Source organism: Cetorhinus maximus, chromosome 26 (genome assembly GCF_964194155.1).
Source record: "Cetorhinus maximus chromosome 26, sCetMax3.hap1.1, whole genome shotgun sequence".
In the NCBI taxonomy this organism is placed as follows: domain Eukaryota; kingdom Metazoa; phylum Chordata; class Chondrichthyes; order Lamniformes; family Cetorhinidae; genus Cetorhinus; species Cetorhinus maximus.
In genome coordinates, this window is record NC_135904.1 from 11,625,820 (window position 1) to 11,650,045 (window position 24,226).

A 24,226-nucleotide genomic window follows, 5' to 3' on the forward strand; every position below is an offset into this window, starting at 1 on the left:
ACTTAATTACATTTCCCAATGAGCACAGTTTCTGCAGAGTAACAATAAACCACCACATCCTCCACAAATTCTCCCAGCTCGAAAGATTGGGTTTCTTGAACCGTACGTGAGAGGGAGAAGGAATGAACAAAAAGACATGAAAATTCAAGCAATGTTTACGTGGTCTTCTTCAGATGGTGTCTGCAGGGAGGAAATCCACTTGAACAAGGTCACAAGCTATAAAGTCTCTTTTAATCTTTTATTGTGTATCCTCGATGCACACATCTCATAAAATGTCACCAGTGCAGGGAAAGCAGGTCACCTTCGTACAGCTCTGGTTATAGCTCTACACGCGGCACACACAGAAAGTTAACAGACAAAAAAAAAAATCTAAAATCGGGAGGTGGAGATTTAATACTCAAACTTCAATAAAAAAGACATCACCAGCCCCTGCTGCAAACACAATTTCTAACCCTCTTAAAGTCTCCTGGAATTAAAAACAAATCTCTCAGACATGGTCGACAGCAAAGATCAGGGGGGAAATCATTGCTGCTGAGGGAGGCAGGGGCAGGGAGGGGATTGAGCTCAAAGAAATTACATGTTTTTGAATACTTGCTTCTTAGATGAGATTGTTAAAAAGACTGTTTAACCCGGTGGGGCCGTTGAAGATGATGAAACGTCCAGGAATAAATCCAGCCTGAGTTGATGACTCTATAGCCCTGCAGAAGCATCTCACAGCATTCAAATTAGTATTACAGCACTCCCATCCCACTTCATCCCCAACCCCTTATGTTTTCATTGATAAACTTCAACCTATTTGCTCTTTCCAGACTTAAGGAGGTGTTTCACTTCACTTCATGTGGATAGAATTGGAGATTATTAGCTCCTCCTCATGGACAAACCCAGTGCTACACGTTGTAACTAAAGCACAATATGCGGATGCTGGAAATCGGAAATAAAAACAGAAAATGCTGGAAATACTCAGCAGGTCTGGCAGCATCTGAAGAGAGAAACAGAGTTAACATTTCAGGTCGATATCCTTTTATCAGATCTTCCCAAGTTCCACAAGCATTGCTGCCCTATCAGCTCCATCATTTCAGCCTATCCCTCTACCATGAAACTCCTCATCTCGACTGTTATTTTCTCCCCTTGTCAGTCTCTTCTGACGTGCATTCATGACTCTTTTGGCGCTCTCTGCCCACTTAACCGTTTCCCAATTCACAGCCCTAGCTGTGCCTTTTTTCAGCATGGACCTCTAGCCCCTCTACACCTCCGTCCCCCCCAAGAAAGCCTGAGAGCACCCCACTTCTTCCTTCAAATTGTCCCCATCCACCATCACCACCCTCTTCTGCCGACTGAACTTGTTCTGAGAGTGAACAAAAATTCAGCAATTGGGAATCAATCTGAAACGTTAACTCTATTTCTCGCTCCACAGATGCAGCCAGACTTGCTGAGCATTTCCAGCATTTCCTGTTTTAATTCCTCCCATACCGGCTGTTCCCCCAAGTGTTTTATTTGTTTCCCTTTTTAATGCCAGGATTAAATAAAATATGTTTTAAAACTTTCTAAGCAACAGTTTTAAAGGAACTTTTATAGTTGGGGTAAATTAATGCACTTTAAAAAATTAAGGTACACAATGTACAATTGAGCTGGTGGGACTGAATTTTTCCTGTTTTTAGTTGCACGCTGGACGTAACTCGAGGCAAGAGGTTAACTCGAGTGAAAGCGGGAATAAGAGACAAAAAATAAGGGCTACGGGAAAAGAGGAAGAGAGTGGGACTAACTTGATAGCTCTACCAAAGAACCAGGACAAGCATGCTGGGCTGAATGGCCTCCTTCTGTACTGTAAGAGTCTATGATGCAATAATCACTGGTATAAACCTGTTGGGCCAAGTGACATGTTTCAGTGTTGTGAGGTCTTTGTAACTCTTAACACTGAGCATTTAGCTCATTCCGCATAAACTAGTCAACAGAAACATTGGCCTATGGTTTGCATTGGGAATGATGCTAGATCTTTGTGGCAGTTTTTTAAGTTAACATTTCAGGTTGAGGACCTTTCTTCAGAGCTATGTACAACATTATGCATATGTAAATAAGCTCAGAGCTATGTATGGTTTACAATGAGGATTCAATTCTTAAGACGGTCAGTAATAAATCCAATAAGGAATTCATGAGAAATTTCCAAGAATATGGAACTCACTGCCACATGGAGTGGTTCAGGCGAATAGTATGGATGCATTTAATGGGAAGTTAAATAAACGCAGGGATAGAGCAAGGGAATGGACTGATTGCATTGTTCTACAGAGAGCTGCCATGGATTCGATGGGGTGAATGGCCTCCTTTTGCACCATAATGACTTGGAGAAAGGAATAGGAGGATATCTAATAGGGTGAGGGGAAATAGAGTGGGAGGAAGCACATGTGGAGCATAAACATCAGCAGAGACGAGTTGAATTGAATGATCGGTTTGCTGTGTGCTGCAGGTAAAATATGTATTTGTACCAATATGTTTCTTGTGTGATTTTTTTTCTTTATTCGTTCATGGGATGTGGGTGTCGCTGGCTAGGGCAGCATTTATTGCTCATCCCTAATTGCTCTTGTCAGGAGGGCATTTAGAGGGCCATTAAGAGTCAACCACATTGCTGTGGGTCTGGTGTCACATATAGGCCAGACCGGTTAAGGATAGCAGATTTCCTCCCCGAAAGGACACTACTGAACCAGATGTGCTTTTATCACAACTGGCAATGATTTCATGGTCATCATTTTATGATTTTTAATTCCAGGTTTTTATCGATTCAAATTTCACCATCTGCTGTGGTGGGATTTGAATCCAGGTCCCCAGAGCATTACCCTGGGTCTCTAGCTCAGTAACAACACTTCACCACTGCCTCCCCCAGTTCTTCTTAGTTCATCAATTTGCAATTATCACTATCACTATGAAGGTTTATCCGCCAATACTTCACACTCTCACTCCTCCACCCGAGAATAATTTCACCCAGGGTGTGTGCTCAGCTTTTGAGTGCACAGAGGAAGAAGACAGCTTGCCTCATGTCAGGTACTTAATCAAAACGGTTGATTACGATAACTCTCCATTGAAATATTAATCACTAAGCTTTCTAACGTACTGTGTTTACATTCTTTGATCAGTCTGATCAGATCGGATTATAATAATCACTCATTGTTAAACAAACCCGTAATTCTTTAGTAACTGGGACCCTTCTCTAAATCAGAACAGTTTTTATAAATTCAAGTATTGTCATAGAGGTGAGTTAAAAGGTAGATTTGTGCCTGAGAATTAACAAAAGAAATTAAATCTTACTTCAAACAAGTGTTAATTATAAACACATTAAGTACTGCGAAAAATATGTAAAATCCATATTATTACAAGGTTTAAGTTAGGTCTGTTCTGACCTAATTTATTCATTTAATTGGTGATTTATTGTTGGACACTGATGGTTTAGCTGCCAAAGTTATGGGAGCCTTATAGCTTGTGACACTAATTTCAGGCACAATGTTCTCAATGGCCTCCACTTGTGCTGCTTGTTTCCATGTTAAACCCTCACCATCCCCACATTTACCATTGAACACCTACCCTCACCCCTCCACCAGCAGCTGAGTTCCTTTGAGCCAACTGCGACACGGCACATCACCAGCTTCCAGCTGCACAACCTCAAGGCAGAACCACGTCTATCCACAGTGCCAGCAGAATGTCCTGACTGTGAGCGTCTTATATTTGAGTAGTTTTAGATCCACTGACTTCTTGTAAATCGTTTATAACATTGCCCCCAAACAAAATGGTCGACAGCAGGAAATACCATGGAAATATAAAAAGTGGGAATTTGGAATTTGAAACATTTCCTGAGATTAAAAGTCACATCCATAGATTTCGAAGCAGCTTGACCATCTCCCGGTAGAGTCCATCATTGTTTCTATAAATTTATTCATGGAATATGGGCATCACTGGCCACTGCAATGCCTTGTCTCACTCTCTGTAATGTCCAGAGTCCCACTCCCTGCGATGCCCCTTGCCTCACATCTCTGTAATGCTCCTGTCTCACTCGTCTGGGTGTTAAGACTCAGCAAATTGCATAACATATACTGTTATTCTCAAACATTTCAAGAACACCTCTTACAGCTGAGCGTGACACTTAATTACTATATTCAAGAAAACAGTGCCACATACATGCAATTACAGCAGCACTCATTCCTGACATAAGAATTAAGCTTGCAGTGCATTAAGTCTCACCTTGACTCCAAAGACATTGTTAAGCTTTTTTTTTTAAACAATATTATCACATCAGTTTCACATTTTGCAGAACACAGTCAAGGTTATTTGAAACTTCAGAGTAGGGAATCAGTGTATAATTAAATTCAGTTGACATGAAGTCAGCTTCTGGCCTTCTGAAAATTAAACAGATTAGACATTCTTAAGATGCCAATTGCAGCAACTGAACAACCAGACTGGGAATAATGAAAACTGTACTGTTTCAGGGACAAGGTGTAATGAACAAAGGACAACAGGACATAACACTTCTCTTCCCTCTCTCAGCTCAAATTTTTCCCATCCTATTCCTGAAAATACCGACTTGCTGGGGTTGTTTAACACACACGAACTGCCCTTCAGTTCCTCAATCAAGTGATGATTCTTCATGTGTAAAATGTAGCAATGTAGGCAACACGTTTGCCAAGTTGTGCACAGCATGATCCCACAAAAAGCCATGAGTTAAATGACCAGATAACTTGTTTCAGTGTTCTTAGTTGAGGGATAAATATTGAACAGGATGCCAGGGAGAACTCTCCTGCTCTCCTTTGAAATAGTATCATGGGATCTTTTACATCCACATGAAGGCAGTTTAATGTCTCATCCAAAGATGGATTAGCTTTAGAGGGGTCAGTGTAGATTCAGTTCACAACGACAATAGGGCCCAAGGGTTAAATTCTGAGGACACGTTGCATTAACTTGGTTTATATTCCCAGATATAGAAGATTAAAGGATGATACAATTGAGGTGCTTAAATGTGTTAAAAGGATTTGATAAGGTGGGTGGAGAGAAATGATTTCCTCTGATGGGGCGTTGAGAACAGGCCAAGAATTAATTCTCACCCGGTCTTCAATGCTTCCATAGCCTCGTCCCACCCTTTCTCCTCCAGTCACACAACCTTCCGAGATCTCTGCGCTCCTCCAATTTTAGCTTCTTACACATGATTTCATCACCGCACCACTGGCGGCAATGTCTTCAGCTGGCCAGGCCCTAAATTCTGGAATTCCCTTCCTAAACCTCTCTTGCTCTTGAGCTTCCTTAATGACTCGCCTTAAAATCTACCAGTTGACTTTTGTTCATCTGTGCTAATATCTCCTTCTGTGACTCAGTGTCAAATCTTGTTTGATAACTCTCCTATGAAGTGCCCGGGAACAGTTTAATGCTTTAAAAATGCTATATAAATGCAAATTGTTGTTTGTTGTTGGTGTGGGGGCATAACCCTAATGTTGGGAGTGCCAATAGGACTGAAACAGAAAGCATCTTTTAACACACAAAGGGAAGTGGGAATCTGAACCAGTCTCCCTTAAATTGCTGGGAAGTCTATTTGTCAGGGAAAGATGTCAAAGCAAAGTGGGCTGGGGGGGGCGTGGAATGGGGTTGAGATACTGATCAGCTGTAACCTAATTGAATGGCAGCTCCAGAGGCTGATTGGAGCCCTCCAGTTCCCGATGGACAAAAACACTTTGCCAACCTATTTCTGTAACAACCAGTCTCCCGCCCCAACCTTTTAAGCAGCACAAATTCTGCTGTTTGACAGTGATATGTGAAAGGTGCATTCAATTTAAAAGCTGATGTTTATGCCAGGGACAAAATAATCGATCACCATTTCCCATTCCCTAATGCAAGGATGTTTGCAAGCTCTCCTGCACCTGTCACAATTTGAGTTATGGAAAAGAAAACCTGCTTGGTCTTTGTATGTGTAATTGATTTCCACTTAACTTAACCAATGAATGTATTGTCCTTAATTGCACATACTCCTGTAGGTTCAATATAACTTACAATTAAAGAATTCTATTAACGAATGAGCCTAATTTGCATAAACAAATTACATCCAATTAGTGTAGGTTGCTAAAATGTTATCCATTTTAACTTGGTGAATAAGCTCATGCCTCATAAAGACAAGATATGCTTCATTAAATTGTTAATTAAAATAAAACATGTTTCAGCCAATAAAACTCCTTTCTTTGGTTTCCTTATAAAAGAAAAAAATACACTTACCTTAAGAGACGGTGCAACAAAGGTTTACTGGATTGATCTGTCCGGTGAAAGGGTTGTCCGATGTAGAAAAATTGAGTAGAATGGGCACTGTCTAAGGCCCTCCTATTGTCCACCTCCTTCCAGAATGTGCCTTAGCGAAGCAGGTCTGGAAAGCGATGTAGTGGTTTTTGTCAAAGTTCATCCTGAGGAGCTCCAGAACACAGGACTCTGTGCTATGCAGGCTGTTCCCAAGAAGCACATCGTGATAAGGACCATCAATTCGGTGAAAGACACACTCTGGTCTGCCTGATAATTGCTGGTCTAACAGTGTAAAGTTATATTGGTTTACGGGATGTGGGCATCGCTGGCTAGGCTGGTATTTATTGCCCATCCCTCATTGCCATTGAGAAGGTGGTGGTGAGCTGCCTTCATGAACCACTGCAGTCCATGTGGTGTAGGTACACCCACAGCGCTGTCAGGGAGGGAGTTCCAGGATTTTGACCCAACGACAGTGAAGGAACAGCGATATATTTCCAAGTCAGTATGGTATGTGGCTTGGAGGGGAACTTCCATTTGGTGGTGTTCCCATGTGTCTGCTGCCTAGCCCTTCTAGATGGTAGCGGTCGTGGGTTTGGAAGGTGCTGCCTAAGGAGACTTGATGAGTTTCTGCAGTGCATCTTGTAGAGGGTACATTCTTGTTGGAGATGGTCATTGCCTGGCACTTGTGTGGCATGAATGTTACTTGCCACTTGTCAGCCCAAGCCTGGATATTGTCCAGGTCTTGCTGCATTTAGACATGGACTGCTTCAGTATCTGAGGAGTCGCGAACAGTGCTGAACATTGTGCAATCATCAGCGAACATCCCCACTTCTGACCTTATAATGGAAAGAAGGTCATTGATGAAGCAGCTGAAGATGGTTGAGCCAAGGACACTATGCTGAGGAACTCCTGCAGTGATGTCCTGGAGCTGAGATGATTGACCTCCAACAACCACAACCATCTTCCTTTGTGCTAGGTATGACTCCAACCAGTGGAGAGTTTTTTTCCCCTGATCCCCACTGACTCCAGTTTGCTAACTCCTTGATGCCACACTCGGTCAAATGCTGCTCTGCTGTCACTCTCACCTCACCTCTGGAGTTCAGCTCTTTTATCCATGTTTGGACCAAGGCTATGGTGGACCTACTGAGCCACTCTTGGTGGAGGATATTGAAGTCTCCCACCCAGAGTACATTCTGCATCCTTGCCGCTCGGTGCTTTTGCCAATTGGTGTTCAACATGGAGGAGCACTGATTCATCAGCTTGGGGTGGGGGCGGGGGTGGTGGTGCAGTATGTGGTAATCAGCAGGTGGTTTCCTTGCCCATATTTGACCTGATTCCACGTTTGACCTGATGCCATGAGACTTCATGGGGTCCGGAGTCGATTTTGAGGACTCCCAGGGCAACTCCTGCCGGACTGTAAACTACAGTGCTACTGTGATGGTGGCATCTGCCATATAATCTACAAGATATGATTCCGTCTGCCGTGGTGGGATTCGAACCTGGGTCTCAACATCATTACCTGGGTCTCTGGATTATCTGTGCAGTGGCAATACCAATACCCCAGAGCGCCCCCCCCAACCCCTCCCCCAGCTGTCAACAACTGAGCGTTGCAGACTGATAGATGACAAGGTCCAGGGCTACATGTTGAGGGACGCACTGAAGTTTGGGGCAGCTGCTGCACAGGCTCAATGGGGAAATGGCCAGTGTCTAAGGCCCTCTTGCTGTAGTTCACTGAGGAGCCGGAAACTGTGTTTGACATGAAATGAATAATGCAAATATAAGCTGTGATTTTAAGCGCAGTGCGGCACCACAGAAGAATGAGGAGTAATATCATTGACTCATGTAAAATTCTTAGAGGGCTTGATAGGGTAGGTGCTGAGAGGCAGAGACTGTTTGCCCTGGCTGGACAGTTTAGAACTCAGCGTCTTCGACTCAGGTTAAGGGGTTGGCCATTTAGGACTCAGACTAGAAGTTATTTCTTCAGAAATTTGTGAATCTTTAAATCTCAGACACTATCACGCTAGTTAACATGCTTGCATTAAGTTGTTGCCTACACTATTTTAAAGCAGTCATTAACCTATTCCAAATAAATAGGATGGTGTTAAAATGGCATAGACAAGAACTAAACCCAGAATAATTGGAGATTAACTAACATCTTTTGAGTAAAATCAGAACATGCAATATTAATTTAATGAAGTAACACAGTTGAATTTATTCCTCTATTTTTAAGATTAATAATAACATTCAAATTTCAGTGATTGCACTCCAATGCTTTTACCTCATCGGTGTTTACAGCAGATGTTGTGTTTGCTACGTGGTTTGCTGCCCCCTCTCTGTGATGTCTAACTTATGCATGAGGCCATGAACAAGGTTTATTGCAAAAAGAGGCTGAGGTATTTGAGAAAGATGCTTTAAACATCACTACTTAAAGAATGGACTTTTGATCATTTTCTTTGCATCAGGCTAGAGGATATTCAACATTTGCCAGTAGCTGTGATGAAAAGGTGGTAACATGCAGCAACACAGGCAGGGCATAATTAAAGTGATGGCTATTCTAGTTCACCTTCTACTCAAATGAGCCAATGATAATGGAATTGTTGACTAATCACAGCCATCCAACACTTTCAACAGACTCAGACACGAGGTGAGGAAAACCCTCGTGGTGGAGAGCCTTAGGAACCACACGCCCAAAGTCACCTGTTGCTCCAAACATGCTACACTCGCCATATGTCCTCCAATTAAATATTAGGGAGACTGAAGCCACTGTTTTAAGTCCCTGCTCCAAACTCTGTTTCCTACCTACCGATTCCATCCCTCTCCCTGGTCGCAGGCTAAGATTAAGCCAGTCTGTTTGTAACCTTGATGTCAGGTTTGATGAGCTTCTGACCTCATATTGAATTAATCACTAAGACCACCGATTTCCACCTCCGCAACATCACCCAGCTCAGCTTACCTGCTGCTGAAACTCAGTCATGCCTTTGCCATCTCTAGTCTTGACAATTCCAACGCACTCCTGGCTGGTCTCCCACATTATACCCTCCACAAACTCGAGGTCATCCAAAACTCTGCTGCCCATGACTTAACTCACAGCAAAACCCATTCCCCTATCACCTTGGTTTGCTGACCTACATTGCTGGACTGGAAGTCAATATCTTGATATTAAAATTTTCATCCCTGTTTTCAAATTCCTCCATGGCCTAACCCCCTCCTTCTCTCTAATCTCCTTCAGCCTCACCAGTCTCCAAGATACCTGCGCTCCTCTAATTCTGGACTATTGTACATCCCCAATTTTAAATACCCCACCATTGCCTGCAGTTGCCTAGGCCCCAAGCTCTGGAATACACCCCCACCACCCACCCCATCTCTAATTCACTCTCCTCTAAGACATTCCCTAAAACTTACCTCTTTGCCCATAATCTCCTTATGTGGCTCAGTGTCATACTTTGTTTTATAATGCTCCTGTGAAGCATCTTCGGATATTTCATGATGTTAAGAGCACTATATAAATATAAGTTGTTGTTGTATGTCATCTCTCTAACTATTCATACCCTGGGGAGAAATCTAAGTTATATTTGAATGAAAGAATGAATAATATCTGCTTTCGCCATTTCTCCAGGGAGTCTTATTTCTTAAATTAGTTTTGAATTCCACTTTAGTGCAGCCTATGTCCTCTGCTATTCTTCTGGATATGGTGAAAAAGTTAGTCATGGTGCACACGGTCCTTTGAAAATCCTAAAATCACTTCCAGTGAGAACATGTCTGATTCATACAATCACTCCTCATCATCGAATCCTGGAATCCCCTCAATCATTCTGGCTGCTCTTGTCTGTATCCTTTCAATAGCTGCAATATCCTTTCTATACGGTGGTCATCGTGTACCAGTGCAGTCGCTCTAATGATTTATAAAGTGGCAGGATTACTTCACAGTTTTGGCTCTTTAATACCTCCCTCCCACCATCTGGTTTGCTTTACTCGCTGCCTCTGAGAAATTGTTGCAGTGGCTTCCGTTTATTGTCACTGACTTTACACGTTATTTTCTTTCCATTAAAGTAATAGACCCTGCCTATATTTATTGTCTCCGTGAAGCACTTTGCATTTCACCGCACTGTATTTCCTCCTGCCAACTGTCTTCCCAATTCTCCAGGCATATTTAAACTGTTTGTCATGTGCAGCTCTGGAGTCCACCATCCTCATTAGCTCCACATCATCTGAAAATTTAGCAGCTGTGTTTGCAACTTCAGTTCCAGATGATTTCTGAAGATATTAAGCCAAACAAAAAAGTCTCAAAACAGGCTCCTTTGAGACGCCACTGGTAACCGTCTCCCAGCCTGTTCTTAATCTCTATACCAACGCCTCCTGGGTTCTATCAATCAACCAATTACTCGCCCTTGAATTGAGAATTAATCTACAATCCTAATTAACAAAAATTACTCCTTGCTTTTAGTGTGAGATACCAACACACGTTCCACTGATTGCGCTATAAAGTAAGCTGGCTACAGATTTTTTTTCAATCCTAATAGGTCAATCTTTTTTTTTTCCCCCAGCCTTATTGATGCCTTGTACTCTGGTCACAGGAACAGAGGGGTGACCACTAACCCTACCATAAAACATTCAGATCCCACAAAATAGAAACAGAGGATGACTGATTCAACCACCATACACCTGATTAATATTAGAATATAAAAACCTCTTGGCAAACAACTGGTAAAAAAAAAAAGGTCCTGATGGTAAAATGCAGGGAATTACACATTGCAATCTCCAAGAAAAGGAAACATAAAAAAATCCTGGACTCAAAACAGACCAAACTTGAATCTTCTGTCACCATAAACCAATGGCCCTGATTCGTAAAACTGTCAGCATCACCTATAATCAGGGAAAATAGGCAGATTGTGGAGATGACAGAAGAATGGTGAGCATCCCAGAATAGAAACAAGATATGACATATTCATTCACCATCAATGGGGCACAGCTTAGGCCAACTCTGCCCTCACCTCGTGTTCCTTTATATAGGTACTTTCAGACATGGGAGGCGATGGTGTAGTGGTATTGGACTAGTAATTCAGAGACCCAGGGTAATGCTCTGGGGACACGGGTTTAAATCCCGCCATGGCAGATGGTGGAATTTGAATTCAATAAAAATCTGCAATTAAAAGTCTGATGATGACCATGAAACCATTGTTGATTATTGTAAAAAACCCATCTGGTTCACTGATGCCCTTTAGGTCGTCCTTACCTGGTCGGCCTACATGACTCCAGATGCACAGCAACGTGGTTGACATGACTCTTAAAATGCCCTCAAATGGCCAAGAAAGCCACTCAGTTGTAACAAACTGCTACAAAGTCACAAAAAAGGAATGAAACTGGACGGACCACCCGGCATTGACCTAGGCACCGGAATCGACAACAGCAATCTCAGCCCTGTCGACCCTGCAAAGTCCTCCTTACTAACATCTGGGGTTAGTGCCAAAATTGGGAGAGCTGATTCACAGACTAGTCAAGCAACGGCCTGACAGTCATCCTCATGGAATCATACCTTACAGATAATGTCCCAGACACCACCATCCCTGGGTATGTCCTGTCCCACTGACAGGGCAGGCCCAGTAGAGGTGGCAGCACAGAAGTATACAGTCGGGAGGCAGTTGCCATGGGAGTCCTCAACATCGACTCTGGACCTCATGAAGTCTCATGGCATCAAGTCAAACATGGGCAGGAAAACCTCCTGATCACCACGTACCACCCTCCCTAAGCTGATGAATCAGTACTCCTCCATGTTGAACACCACTTGGAGAAAGCACTGAGGGTGGCACATGCGCAGGAACGTACTCTGGGTGGGACACTTGAATGTCCATCACCAAGGGTGGCTTGGTAGCACCACTACTGACTGAGCTGGCCATGTCCTAAATGACATAGCTGCTAGACTGGGTATGTGGCAGGTGGTGAGACAACCAAGAGAGGAAAATGTACTTGACCTCAACCTCACCAACCTGCCTGCCGCAGATGCACCTGTCCATGACAGTATCAGTAGGAGTGACCACTGCACAGTCATTGGAGACGAAGTCCCGCCTTCACTTTAAGGATAACACGATGGAGGGTGTGTGGCAGTACTACTGTGCTAAATGGGATAGATTTTGAACAGATCCAGCAACTCAAGACTGGGCATCCATGAGGCCCCGTGGGCCATCAGCAGCAGCAGAATTGTACTCGAACTCAATCTGTAGCCTCATGACCCGGCATATCCCCCATTTTACCATTACCATCAAGCCAGGGGGGCAACCCTGGTTCAATGAAGAGTGCAGGAGGACATGTCAACCTGAGGTAAATATGAGGTGTCAACCTGGTGAAGCTATAACACAGGACTATTTGCGTGCCAAACAGCATAAGCAGCAAGTGATAGACAGGTCAAAGCAATGCCACAACCAATGGATCAGACCTAAGCTCTGCAGTCCTGCCACATCCAGTCATGAATGGTGGCAGACAATTAAACGACTCACTGGAAGAGGAGGCTCCACACATATCCCCATCCTCAATGATGGAGGAACCCAGCGCATCAGTGCAAAAGATAATGCTGAAGCGTTTGCTACAATCTTCAGCTATCAGTGCCGAGTGGATGATCCATCTCAGCCTCCTCTGGAGGTCCCCAGCATCACAGATGTTAGTCTTCAGCCAATTCGATTCACTCCATGTGATATCAAGAAATGGCTGAAGGCAGTTGATGCTGCAAAGGCTTTGGGCCCTGACAATATTCTGGCAATTGTACTGAAGACATGTGTTTCAGAACTTGCTGCACCCCAAGCCAAGCAGTTCCAGAACAGCCACAACACTGGCATCTACCCGGCTATATGGCAAGTTGCCCAGGTATGGCCTGTACACAAAAAGGACAAATCCAACCCGCCCAATTACCGCCCCATCAGTCTACACGCCACCAACAGTAAAGTAATGGAAGGGGTCATCAACAGTGCTATCAAGCGGCACTTGCTTAGGAATAACCTGCTCACTGACACCCAGTTTGAGTTCCGGCAGGGCCACTCAGCTCCTAACCTCATTACAGCCTTGGTTCAAACATGGACAAAAGAGCTGAACTCCCGAGGTGAGGTAAGAGTGACTGCCTTTGACATCAAGGCAGCATTTGGCAGTGCGCGGCATCAAGGAGCCCCAGCAAAACTGGAGTCAATGGGAATCAGGGGGAAAACCCTCCACTGGTTGGAGTCATACCTAGCACAAAGGAAGAAGGTTGTGGTTGTTGGAGGTCAGTCATCTCAGCTCCAGAACATCACCGTAGCAGTTCCTCAGGGTAGTGCCCTCAGCCCAACCATCTTCAGCTGCTTCATCAATGGCCTTCCTTCCATCATAAGGTCAGAAGTGGGGATGTTCACTGATGATTTCATCATGTTCAGCACCATTCACGACTCCTCAGGTACTGAAGCAGTGAGTGTCCAAATGTGGCAAGACCTGGACAATATACAGGCTTGGGCTGACAAGTGGCAAGTAACATTCACGCCACAAGTGCCAGGCAATGACCATCTCCAACAAGCAAGTATCCAACCATTGCCCTTTGATGATCAATGGCATTACCATCACTGAAGCCCCCACTATCAACACCCTGTGGTTACCATTGCCCAGAAACTGAACTGGACTATCCATATAAATACTGTGGCTACAAGAACAGGTCAGAGACTATGAATGGTGCGACGAGTAACCCACCTCCTGTCTCCCCAAAGCCTGTCCACCATCTACAAGATACAAGTCAGGAGTGTGATGAAATGCTCATTACTTGCCTGAATGAGTGCAGCTCCAACAACACTCAAGCTTGACACCATCCAGGACAAAGCAGCCCGCTTGATTGGCACCCCATCCACAAATATTTACCCCCTTTACAATCGATACTGTAGCAGCAGTGTGTACCATCTAAAAGGTGCACTGCAGGAATTCACCAAGGCTCCTCTGACAGCACCTTCCAAACCAACGACCACTGCCATCTAGAAGGACGAGGGCAGCAGATAGATGGGAACACCACCATCTAGAAGTTCCCCTCCAAGTCACTCACCACCCTGACTTGGAAATATACCTCCGCTCTTTCACCGTCACTGGGTCAAAATCCTGGAACTCCCTGCCTAACAGCACTATGGGTGTACCTACACCAATTCTCATGGGCAATAAATGCTGGCTCACCCAGCGATGCCCACATCCCGTGAATTAATTTTTTAAAAATGTAGTAAAACATCCCTTGCTCCACAGGAGCGTTATGAAACTGAAGTTGACACTGAACCACATAAGGTGATAATAGGACAGGTAACCAAAAGGTAGGTTAAAGAAATAGGTTGTAGGCAACATCTTAAAAGGAGATAAAGAGGGGTAGTGAAGGAATTCCAGAGTTTAGGGCTTAGACACCTGAAGACTTCATCCCCAACAGTGGGGCGATTAAAATCAGGGATACGCAAGAGGCCAGAATTGAAGGAGCGCAGCAATCTTATGGGGGCTGGAGTTGTTGGGATTATAGCAATGAGTATGAAGCCTTGCCAATTTCTCCTAAATCAAGAAAAATCTGTGCCCTTCCTCCCATCTAACTGAGATTAACAACTCCATCAAAGGCTAAGGATAAAAACTGGGGCCTTTTGGATGAATCAGTTACTCGGAAGTTGAACCTGTCAATCTCTTGCTGTTGTTCGAGAGACTTGGACCCATCATCCTCATTAACATGCAGCCTTGGTCCTGACTCATTATTGAAATGCACTGATCTGTATTCCTGCTCACGTGAGCAACATTGATTCCGAAGAAAGGCTCTTTCATTGCTGTGCTGTGTCCTTTTCAAATTGCTTGCTAAATCCAATTAACTTATTTTAACATTTTCCCCATTTAGAGAAGATGTATGTGAAATGAGTAAACATCTGCAGCTCCAAGTATCGCTCAGCATTACAAACAGCTCAGAAGTATTGCTGTGATTTATTCAAAAAAGAAACACAAATTTTGGGTAAGATTTGATCCCTGATCTGTACTGAACGGGTGGGAGTAAGGTGAAGGTAGGAGTTTCCTCTTCAGATTTTATCCAGCTACTCTGACTAGGGCTCATGTGAATACTGGGTGAAGGGAGTGCAGGACATTAACTGTCATTGCCCAGCATGAACAAGAGGGTTGTCTATACTTGCGCATTCACTTGCAACGTTGGTACTTAGTTAACAAGGAGCAGGTGGCCAGCAGCTTTAGTACAAGTGATCAAATTTGGTGAGGGAAGACAATTCCATTTTCATTTCTTTCCCATCCTTTTGATTGCCTCACACCGCGCACCATTCCCCAGCCGAGTAATCAGAGAGGTGATTAGCATCCAAACCTTTGTCAATAAGGGCTCTTAAAGCAAGCACAAGGTGCAGAAGAGAAACGCACCTTGGGATGGAGCCACATAAGCATCAAATCCCAGACATGGAGTGGTTTTATTTATCTCTCAATAACATCACTAAAACAGGTGATCTGGTCATTATCACAATGCTTTCTGTGGGTGCTTGCTGTTTGCAAATCGGCTGCCACATTTCCCACAATAGCAGGTACGCTGTAACGTACTTTGGGATCTCTTAATGTTGTGAAAGGTGCTGTAGAAATGAAAGCTCTCTTTTATAGACAACCTTCTGATATCCAGTGGTGGTTCTTTACCGAAAATGCTGCATGAAGAAAGGCTGCAAAGGAACAAATTAACAAAAGATATATTTACATCATAGGTTCAGCCACCAGAATCAAATGGCATTTTCATTTGCTTAAGTCTATCCTCATTATGGTAGATCGCCTACCATGGGTATTAAACTTAAACTGAAAAGCTTTCATCTCTGAAACCTCGATCTCAAATTACAGGTCAGGTGGCTTGTACAGCTGTCTATTTGTTTCAGACTCTCTCTCTCTCTCTCTCTCTAGATGAGCATTTATAGGTGCCCTTTGAATATAGGATGACTATTCCATTTATCCATCCCTGAAAAAGTATCAAGTTTCGTTGATTAACTGATTGCATTTTATGATCCACATGGAACACATTAGCTTGAGAGTACCCATTACCACACCATGTACATAGAGTCCAACTAGAATATATAACTTAAGGTTATTACAGCTGCCCTCACTAAAGCTCAGTAAAGATTTACGTTTATTCATACAAAGCAATTAGATAAATGAATACCTGAAATGTATGAAATTGTTAGAGGCTTAACAGGGTGGTTGCTGAGAAGCTGCACCCCTTGGTTGGACAGTCTATAACTAAGGGGCACCAAGGATAAAGGGGCTACCATTTAGGACTGAGGGGAGGAGAAATTTATTCTCTGAAGATTGTGAATCTTTGGAACTCTCTAACCCAGAGGGATGTGGATGTTCGTCATAATGTACATTCAAGGCTGAGACTGATAGATTTTCGGACACTAAATGAATCCAGGGATATGGGGAAACTGCAGGAAAATAGAGTTGAGTTGGATAAGTCATGATCTTATTGAATGGCAGAGCAGGCTAGAGGGACCTACTCCTATAATGCATGCTTAACAACTTGAGATACTTTTCCTCCTTAAGTAGCCAGAAAGAGCAGTCATGAAACGAAAATCGTTCTCATAAAAAGATTTTACTGGAATATATAAACAAAGGATGCACTTTTTATACATGCACTGGACAATTTTCACCAAGTCCTGACGCATGAAGTTGAGCATCAAACCGGACCTCCCATTTACAGGTGCAAGGTCACAGCATTGCCCATCATAGCCTTCAATAAACACACGGACTTGGAGATGCCCACAGGCTCATTTGTAACACAACACATTGTTAAAAAGTTTGAATATTGTGCAACATCATCAGATACACAGATAAGGCAATTTTACAAAAACACTTTTAATTTTACATAGCTCTGCACCTTTTGCAAGGCTGACCTCCAAAAAAGTTTTTTTTGGAATGTGTAGCAACCCAACAACCCCGTTGCCTGTCGCAAAGTCAAACCAAACCAGGGCTGACAGGATTTTTCTCCAGCTGAACCTACTGTGTCTTCCTTCCTGGTGATTTCATTCTCATCGACGGAGGCCATGCGGGTTTTTCCATGTACGATTTGTGCAACAACAGAGCTGGTCCTTGAATAGTACAACTGTTGGGCAATCCCATCCCACCCTCCCACCACCATGCACAGGCTTTTCACACTTGTAATTCACTGTAGTCCTTTGTGCAGGTTGGCATGAAGGTCAAGCAACAGTCTGTGTCACTGTGGTATGGTGAATGCATTTCAGCAAAGTAAGCTCTGATTAACCAAAGACTTCAGCCAAAAAAAGCTATGTACAATTGATGACCCTTCCCCAATGGGCTAGTGGGTTATGCAGACTACCTGAGTGTAGTACTGATCCACACACACTAGGAAGATTCCAAGTAAGGGTAACTGGCTTCAACCACGCAGCCGTAGCAGAATATTCAGTCAGCCAGGGTTGCCACTTAATCACTGTTTAATGACTTCAAAGTTCACACATAAAGAATGGCTATCAGAATGATGCCAGAGGGCTGCTCAAACCTGTGGAATTTTACCTCCCAGTATGAGTCAGCACCTTCAGGAGAGAAAGAAGAAAAAGGAGAGAAAAGAATATTGGATGTTTAACTTCAGTCTCTTTCCTGCCAGAAGAATTCAATTGCCTCATTCTTTTAAAATTAACTTTGACGGTAATGTTCTTCTTCCTTAGGGATCAAACATGTTGGAAAATGGAATAACTTTTCCACGATCAGAATCAAGCACTCAAAAATCCACACATGCAGCACTAAGTACATTAAAACCCAGCTTATATATTCAAGAGCTGAAAAATGTCACAATGACATTTCTGGTTATCCAGGAACTAATGTTTAGGTAACAATTAGTTTACCAGTCAAACTTGGGTCATGGCAGAAACTCGATGGCTACAACACAGAATCATGATTATAAAGTTATATTCATTAAAAGCTTCTCTTTAAATAAAAATCGGAAGATTCAAGGAGGAAGAAAACAAATTATTTGGTTTAATCTACTGTGACATTCCCACACAAAAACCCATGAGTAGAATGAATAACCATTAATGCCGACATTCACTAAAATGGCTACAGGTGACACTTGGAACTTCATTGCTACAGGTAACACTGGTACAGAGTGCGTTGTCGATTGGTTCATCCGTACAAAAAGTTACATAAGCAAAAAAACAAAACAAAAAAAGTCACAATAAATGAAGGATAAAGGCATTTCAATTACCAAAGTCACACTGCTTTGCGATGATATTCGGGTGGTGCCACTTCATAATCACTTGGACTAAAGAGACTCGAAGCATTCTTCACCAAGTACCTAAAGAGGATGGGTGAGAGAAGGAATTGTCGAATTATGAAAAAAACACCTGGAAACAGTAATAGAACACCAAGAAAGTTACCAAGATGTTCGTGACACTTTAGTTTCCCCTCTCTAAATTCAATGACATCGTGCTTTGGTTCAAACACCAAAGCATCAGAGTCTCAATTCCAAGGGCAGTATAATTAGGGGCAAAAAACAGGAAAATATTCCAAGACGTACAGGTTACAAAAGGACTTAAGTAAGGTTCCGAGAACATAAGAAATAGGAGGAAGCCAGATGGTCTTTCAAGCCAGCTCCGCCGTTTCAATAAGATCATTACCGATCTTCTAAATCAACTTCTCTTTCTCAGATGAGGACATTAAAATCAAGGCATTGTTTGACCAGAAGTCAATGTAGGGCAGCAAGCACAGAGATGATCGGGGAAGGGGGGGGCTTGCTGCAAGTTAAGACAAATTCAGCAGAGTTTTGGATGACCTCACATTTCCAGGGGGCAGACAGAAGTACGTTAAAATAGTCGAGGCTAGAGGTAGTGAAGGCATGGATGAGGCATTTGCCGATTTTATTTCTTGAAATTTGCCTGAATTCCCACCAGTACACCAAGAAATTATATGTAAATGTTTTCCACTGTGAAATTCCACACTGACTTCCCCGTAGCAATTATTGATCACAGAAACTTACAGCATAGAAGAAGCCATTGAGCCCAAAGACGTCAAATCTTCATAGTCATTAAGAATATAACAATTCTACTTACTTTAAGAAATCGTGCAAGTAATTCAGCAGCAAGGCTAGACTCTTCTCATCAAGAGGTGTATACGCCAACATTGCTCCTATTCGCACTGCCAGAGAGAAGCAGAACATTAGATCAATGCAGTGGTGTTACATCATATTTGCAGCATAGAAATGGGCCATTCAGGTTCATGCTGGTGTTTATGCTCTACAAAAGCCTCCGCCCACCCTTCATCTAACCTCATCAATATATCCTTCTCTTCAGATACTGCTCAACTGGCCATCAAGTGCTTTGCAACATCCTGAAGTTGTGAAGAGTATCGTACAAATGCAAGGTCATTCTTGAAAATTCTTTCATTGGACAAGTGTAGGATTAGGCTGAAATGTGTTTAGTAACCTAATACTCAATGACTGTTCTCAATTGAGGACAGACAGTTTAGGCTGAGTTAGCAGTGGGTTGCGACCACACTCAGCACAAAAGCACCACCTTCAGTAGGGAAAGGGGAAAAACTGCAAATAACTAAACCAATTCAGAAAAATCAACAGAACTTACCAAACAATCGAAGGAGATGCGGTGCTCCATAAATCTGTGACATAGGTGCATCTGGATGATCGGCCAAGATCTCTGCATATTGTGGCCTCTCAAATTTGTACAGCAGTTGTGTCCCCAACATCACATTAAAATATTCCTTTATTCCTGCAACTACTTCATTAACAGCATATTCCCTAAGGTTTAAAAACAAAGGCACTAAGCAACCAGCAGAGATCCCAGTAAACTAAAATCAGCTTCTACTGGGAAGAATCAGCACATAAGAATGAACACATACAGGCAGAAACTGTTCGGTGATTCTGTACCAGCCTTTAACATCCTTCGACGGCATCATTAAAAAGATTTCTCCCCATCTCATCTCAATTTTTTTGACAATTGACTTAAATCTGTGTTCTCAGGTCACTGACCCTCCTAGTCTCATCCCTCTTTCTTCTTTGCTGCATTTCCTTCATGAGTGCCTGAAGATCGGTTTTAATCATAGTTGTACACTTGTCCTCAGCGTCCTGGTGTGCCCTGCTCCTTTCTCTCGGTCTCCTCCTCCACCACTCAGGCATGCTTTAACATTTCACATGAGCCAATGTAGGACTACTTTATCAGTTCCTTTTTCCAAGTGAGGAGTTCATAACACCATAGCAAGACAGATACCAACAATGGTAACCTGAGATGAAGTGTACAGTATACATTGTAATCACTCATATTTATAATTATGGTTTAAATTTTTATTTTTTTTCAAATAAAACCAAGTATCAGGATTATGGAGTCTGGAACAATTTGATTTCAAACATACCAGGTCAGATACTGTACATTTATTTCATGGTAGCTCCAGCTGCGAGCAGTCATTTTCTATCTTCAATAAAGCCATCCTTATTACCAAGTGAAACCATGAGGAAGGGTTCCCCATGGAGAAACGGAGTGGACAATTGCTTTCATCAGTTTCTGCACAGGGTTCCAACTTAAGTCACAACAGGAGAAGCCAGCAAAAACTCCAGGCATTGGGTTACTGCATTATTTTGAAAGCAAGTTACCACAATAGAGAAAGAAAATTACTCACTTGTTATTGTCTGTGTTCCCACGTGACTTTTTGTAGTTGGCATATTCTTCCAAGACTGTGTCTACATTCTTTTTAGCAGGCAGGTGAAACAGCTTTAGCAAGAGGAAAGATTACTCATTAGGTTATATCGTCATAGGAGTACGCAAATCTTAAATCAATACAAATTTATAATGCAACACCCATTCTCAATTACTAAAAATAGCAAACTATCAATTGTGCCAAAGATTTCCAATTATATTGTCTAAAAGGTTTAAAATTTGGACCATATGATCAAATTTATGTTGCGGCTCATAGTTCGATTCTCTATTATTTATCTAATTCATGGTTATAATTTCTGCAATGCAAAAAGAATACCGTAACAACTACCAAAATGTAACGTCAAGGTTTATCACTTTTAAATACAAGAGCTTTCAGCAAGGGTCTCTTAACCAATGCTTCAATTACATTAGCAGTGATTTAGTGTGACAGAAAAGGAAATGCCAAGGTCTAGCAACTAACACGTGAGATGCTTCCACCTCATCACTAAAACTGGTCTGCAAGTTGAGAACACTGACAAGGTCATTGACCGTAACCCAAATGGAAGCAGATTCTGTCTACTGCCAAAACAAACTGATGGTAACATAGGATTACATAATATTTACAGCACAGAACTATTGGGCTGAATGGCCAGTTTCTATGTTGGCTATTATGCTCCACATGAGCCTCCTTCCACCCTTTACCTCACCTCATCAACAAATCCCTCTAATCCTTTCTCCCTTGCTGCAGAGTATGAAAATTTTGGCTCAGGCGTTTCTGGATAAATCAGCTTCACAGTCAATCTTGGTACCAAAAAAAAAAACACATTTGATGATGAGCTCACACCTCAGCTGTCACTGGCCGGCCCTACAGCGGCACCACAATTTTACTACATTCTTGCGAAGTCGCAATTCATTCCACCCACAAGTGAAATTTGTTATCAAGTTGTCTCCACTTAGCTTAAAATTATCCTGATGTATAATTAGAAACGAAAAAGTTTTTCAGGAACTAGCCCAGTTTTTAAAAAAATCCTACTGTATAAAAAATGAGACCCAGCATGCAAGTGACCTGCAGGCAACCAGGAACTACTCTGTCACGATGTTGACCATTTTATAAAATCACTTTCTAGATTCAACTGGGTCCAGGGCAATCAGCAGAGGAAACCCCCATCCCATTAGTCTGAAAGGAATTCAAACCCAGGTCTCAAGATGAAAGAAAGCAGCAAACCCACTTCACAACCAATTCCTACACCTTGGCAGTGTAAGAGTTAATTTTTTTTGTACTGGTTCGTATGCACTCAACCCATGCACTGCCAGCATTTACGCACTGCAGGAATCTCAAGACTTCAATATGTGAGCATCTCAAAATAAAAGCCTTGGGAAAAAAATCATTCCCGTGAAATAGTCTTAAGCAATTCAATCTCACTAAAGGTGCAGAAAGGGGAAAACAGAAACATGCTTGTGCAGCAATAAACAATTCTGTCGGTAGCAAAGCAGATCAATAAATAATAAAATGACAATTGCACAGAGCTGAAAGGTAACTCTTTCAAAAGTTCTGAAGAATACATCAACAAGCTGCCTTACTTTTTCATCAATCATTTTTGCTTTATAGAACTGCTTACAATGGCAGCCATCAGTCTGCACTCCCAGCAATGTACTTGTGATACTACTTGGCCAAATGGACCTTTCCATCCTCAGCATTGCCAAATTAAATGTTAAAGCATAAAAGCAAAATACTGTGGATGCTGGAAATCTGAAATAAAAGCAGAAAATGCTGGAAAAACTCACCAGGTCCGAAACGTTAACTCTGTTTCTCTCTCCACAGATGCTGCCAGGCCTGCTGAGTTTTTCCAGCATTTTCTGTTTTTATTTTACATTAAATGTTACGGCAGTTGGCTTAAAGTCACATGCATGACGTCCAGAAAGAACTTGCATTTCTCTTCATCTCAGTCTTAAATGGGGGACCCCTTATTTTTAAATTGCGTCCCCTAGTTCTGGTCTCTCCCCACAAGGGGAAAGACCCCTTCAGCATCCAACGTCAAGTCCTCTCAGGATCTTATATATTTCAAAACTATCATCTCTCATTCTTCCGAATTCCAATGGTTACAGGCCCAGTCTGTCTAACCTTTTCTCATAAGGTAACCCACCCGCAGCCTCCCCCCACCCATCCCAGATACAGTCGAGTGAACCTTCTCTGAACTGCTTCTAATGCTAACGCATTTATATCCTTTCTTAAATAAGATTAAAACTGTACACAGTACTCCAGATGTGGTCTCACCAATACCCTGTACAACTCCAGCAAAAACATCTCTACTTATACATGGCATTCCCCTTGCAATAAACAAGAACATTCCATTTGCCACACTTGCTGTACCTGCACACGAACTTTGTGATTCATGTACCAGGACACCCAGATCCCTCCCTTCTGCAATCTCTCTCTATTTAAATAATATGCTGCATTTCTGTTATTCCTGAAGTGGACAAGTTCACATTTTCCCACATTACACTCCAGGTGCCAAATTTTTGCCCACTCAACTTATCTACATTCCTTTGCAGGGTCCTTCTGCCCTCTTTACAACTTACTTTCCAACCTACCTTTGTATTGTTACTAAATATGCTGATGGCTCGTTAGGCCCCTCATCCAAGTCATTGATATAAATTGTAAATAGTTGAGGCCCCAGCACTGATCCCTGTGGCACTCCATCTGCCAACCCAAAAAAAGACACATTTATGCCTACTGTTACCCATTAGCTAACCAATCTTCTATCCATGCTAAAGGGCTACCACCTACACCATGAGCTTTTGTTGTGCATAGTAAGCTTTGATGTGGCACTTTATCAAATGCCTCCTGGAAATTTAAGTGTAGCACATCCACAGGTTCTCCTTTATCTAGGTTGCTTGTATCTTGCTCAAAGAACTCCAATACATTAGCCAAACATGATTTTCCCCTCCACAAAACCATGATGATTCTGCCTGATTGCACTGAAATTTTCCAAGTGCTCTGTTTTAACCTCAATAATATATTCCAGCATTTTCTCTAATACAGTTAAGGTAACTTGCCAGTAGTTCCCCGGTTTCGGTTTCCTTCTTTTCTTGGATAAAGGAGTCACATTTGCTATTTTCCAATCTGATGGGACCTTTACGGAATCGAGGGAATTTTGGAAAATTAAAACTAATGCATGTACTAACATGGCAGTAATGCGTTTAAGATCTTAGGATGAAGTCCATCATGACCTGGGGACTTGTCAGCTTTTAGTTCTAATAATTTACTCAGTACCCTTTCCCTGGTGATTGCAATTGCTTCAAAGTTCACCCCTCCCTTTCACCAC

At 42.5% G+C, this 24,226-nt stretch overlaps 1 protein-coding gene across 4 annotated transcripts in view; it reads right to left on the reverse strand.

Moving 5' to 3' along the window:
• Positions 1-15,651: 15,651 nt before the first annotated feature.
• The window catches only part of morf4l1 (mortality factor 4 like 1), a 47,552-nt gene continuing 38,977 nt past the window's right edge, over positions 15,652-24,226 (reverse strand). For 2 of the 4 annotated variants that reach the window (XM_078530106.1, XM_078530105.1), the window contains exons 9-12: positions 20,884-20,975; positions 19,836-20,008; positions 19,308-19,392; positions 16,819-18,553 (exon numbers count right to left, since the gene is read on the reverse strand). In XM_078530106.1, coding sequence (XP_078386232.1) covers positions 18,469-18,553; positions 19,308-19,392; positions 19,836-20,008; positions 20,884-20,975 — 435 coding nt within the window. In that variant the 3' untranslated portion in view covers positions 16,819-18,468. Of the gene's footprint in view, positions 15,921-16,818; positions 18,554-19,307; positions 19,393-19,835; positions 20,009-20,883; positions 20,976-24,226 lie in introns of those variants that run through there. The other 2 variants (XM_078530103.1, XM_078530104.1) reach the window with 2 other exon arrangements.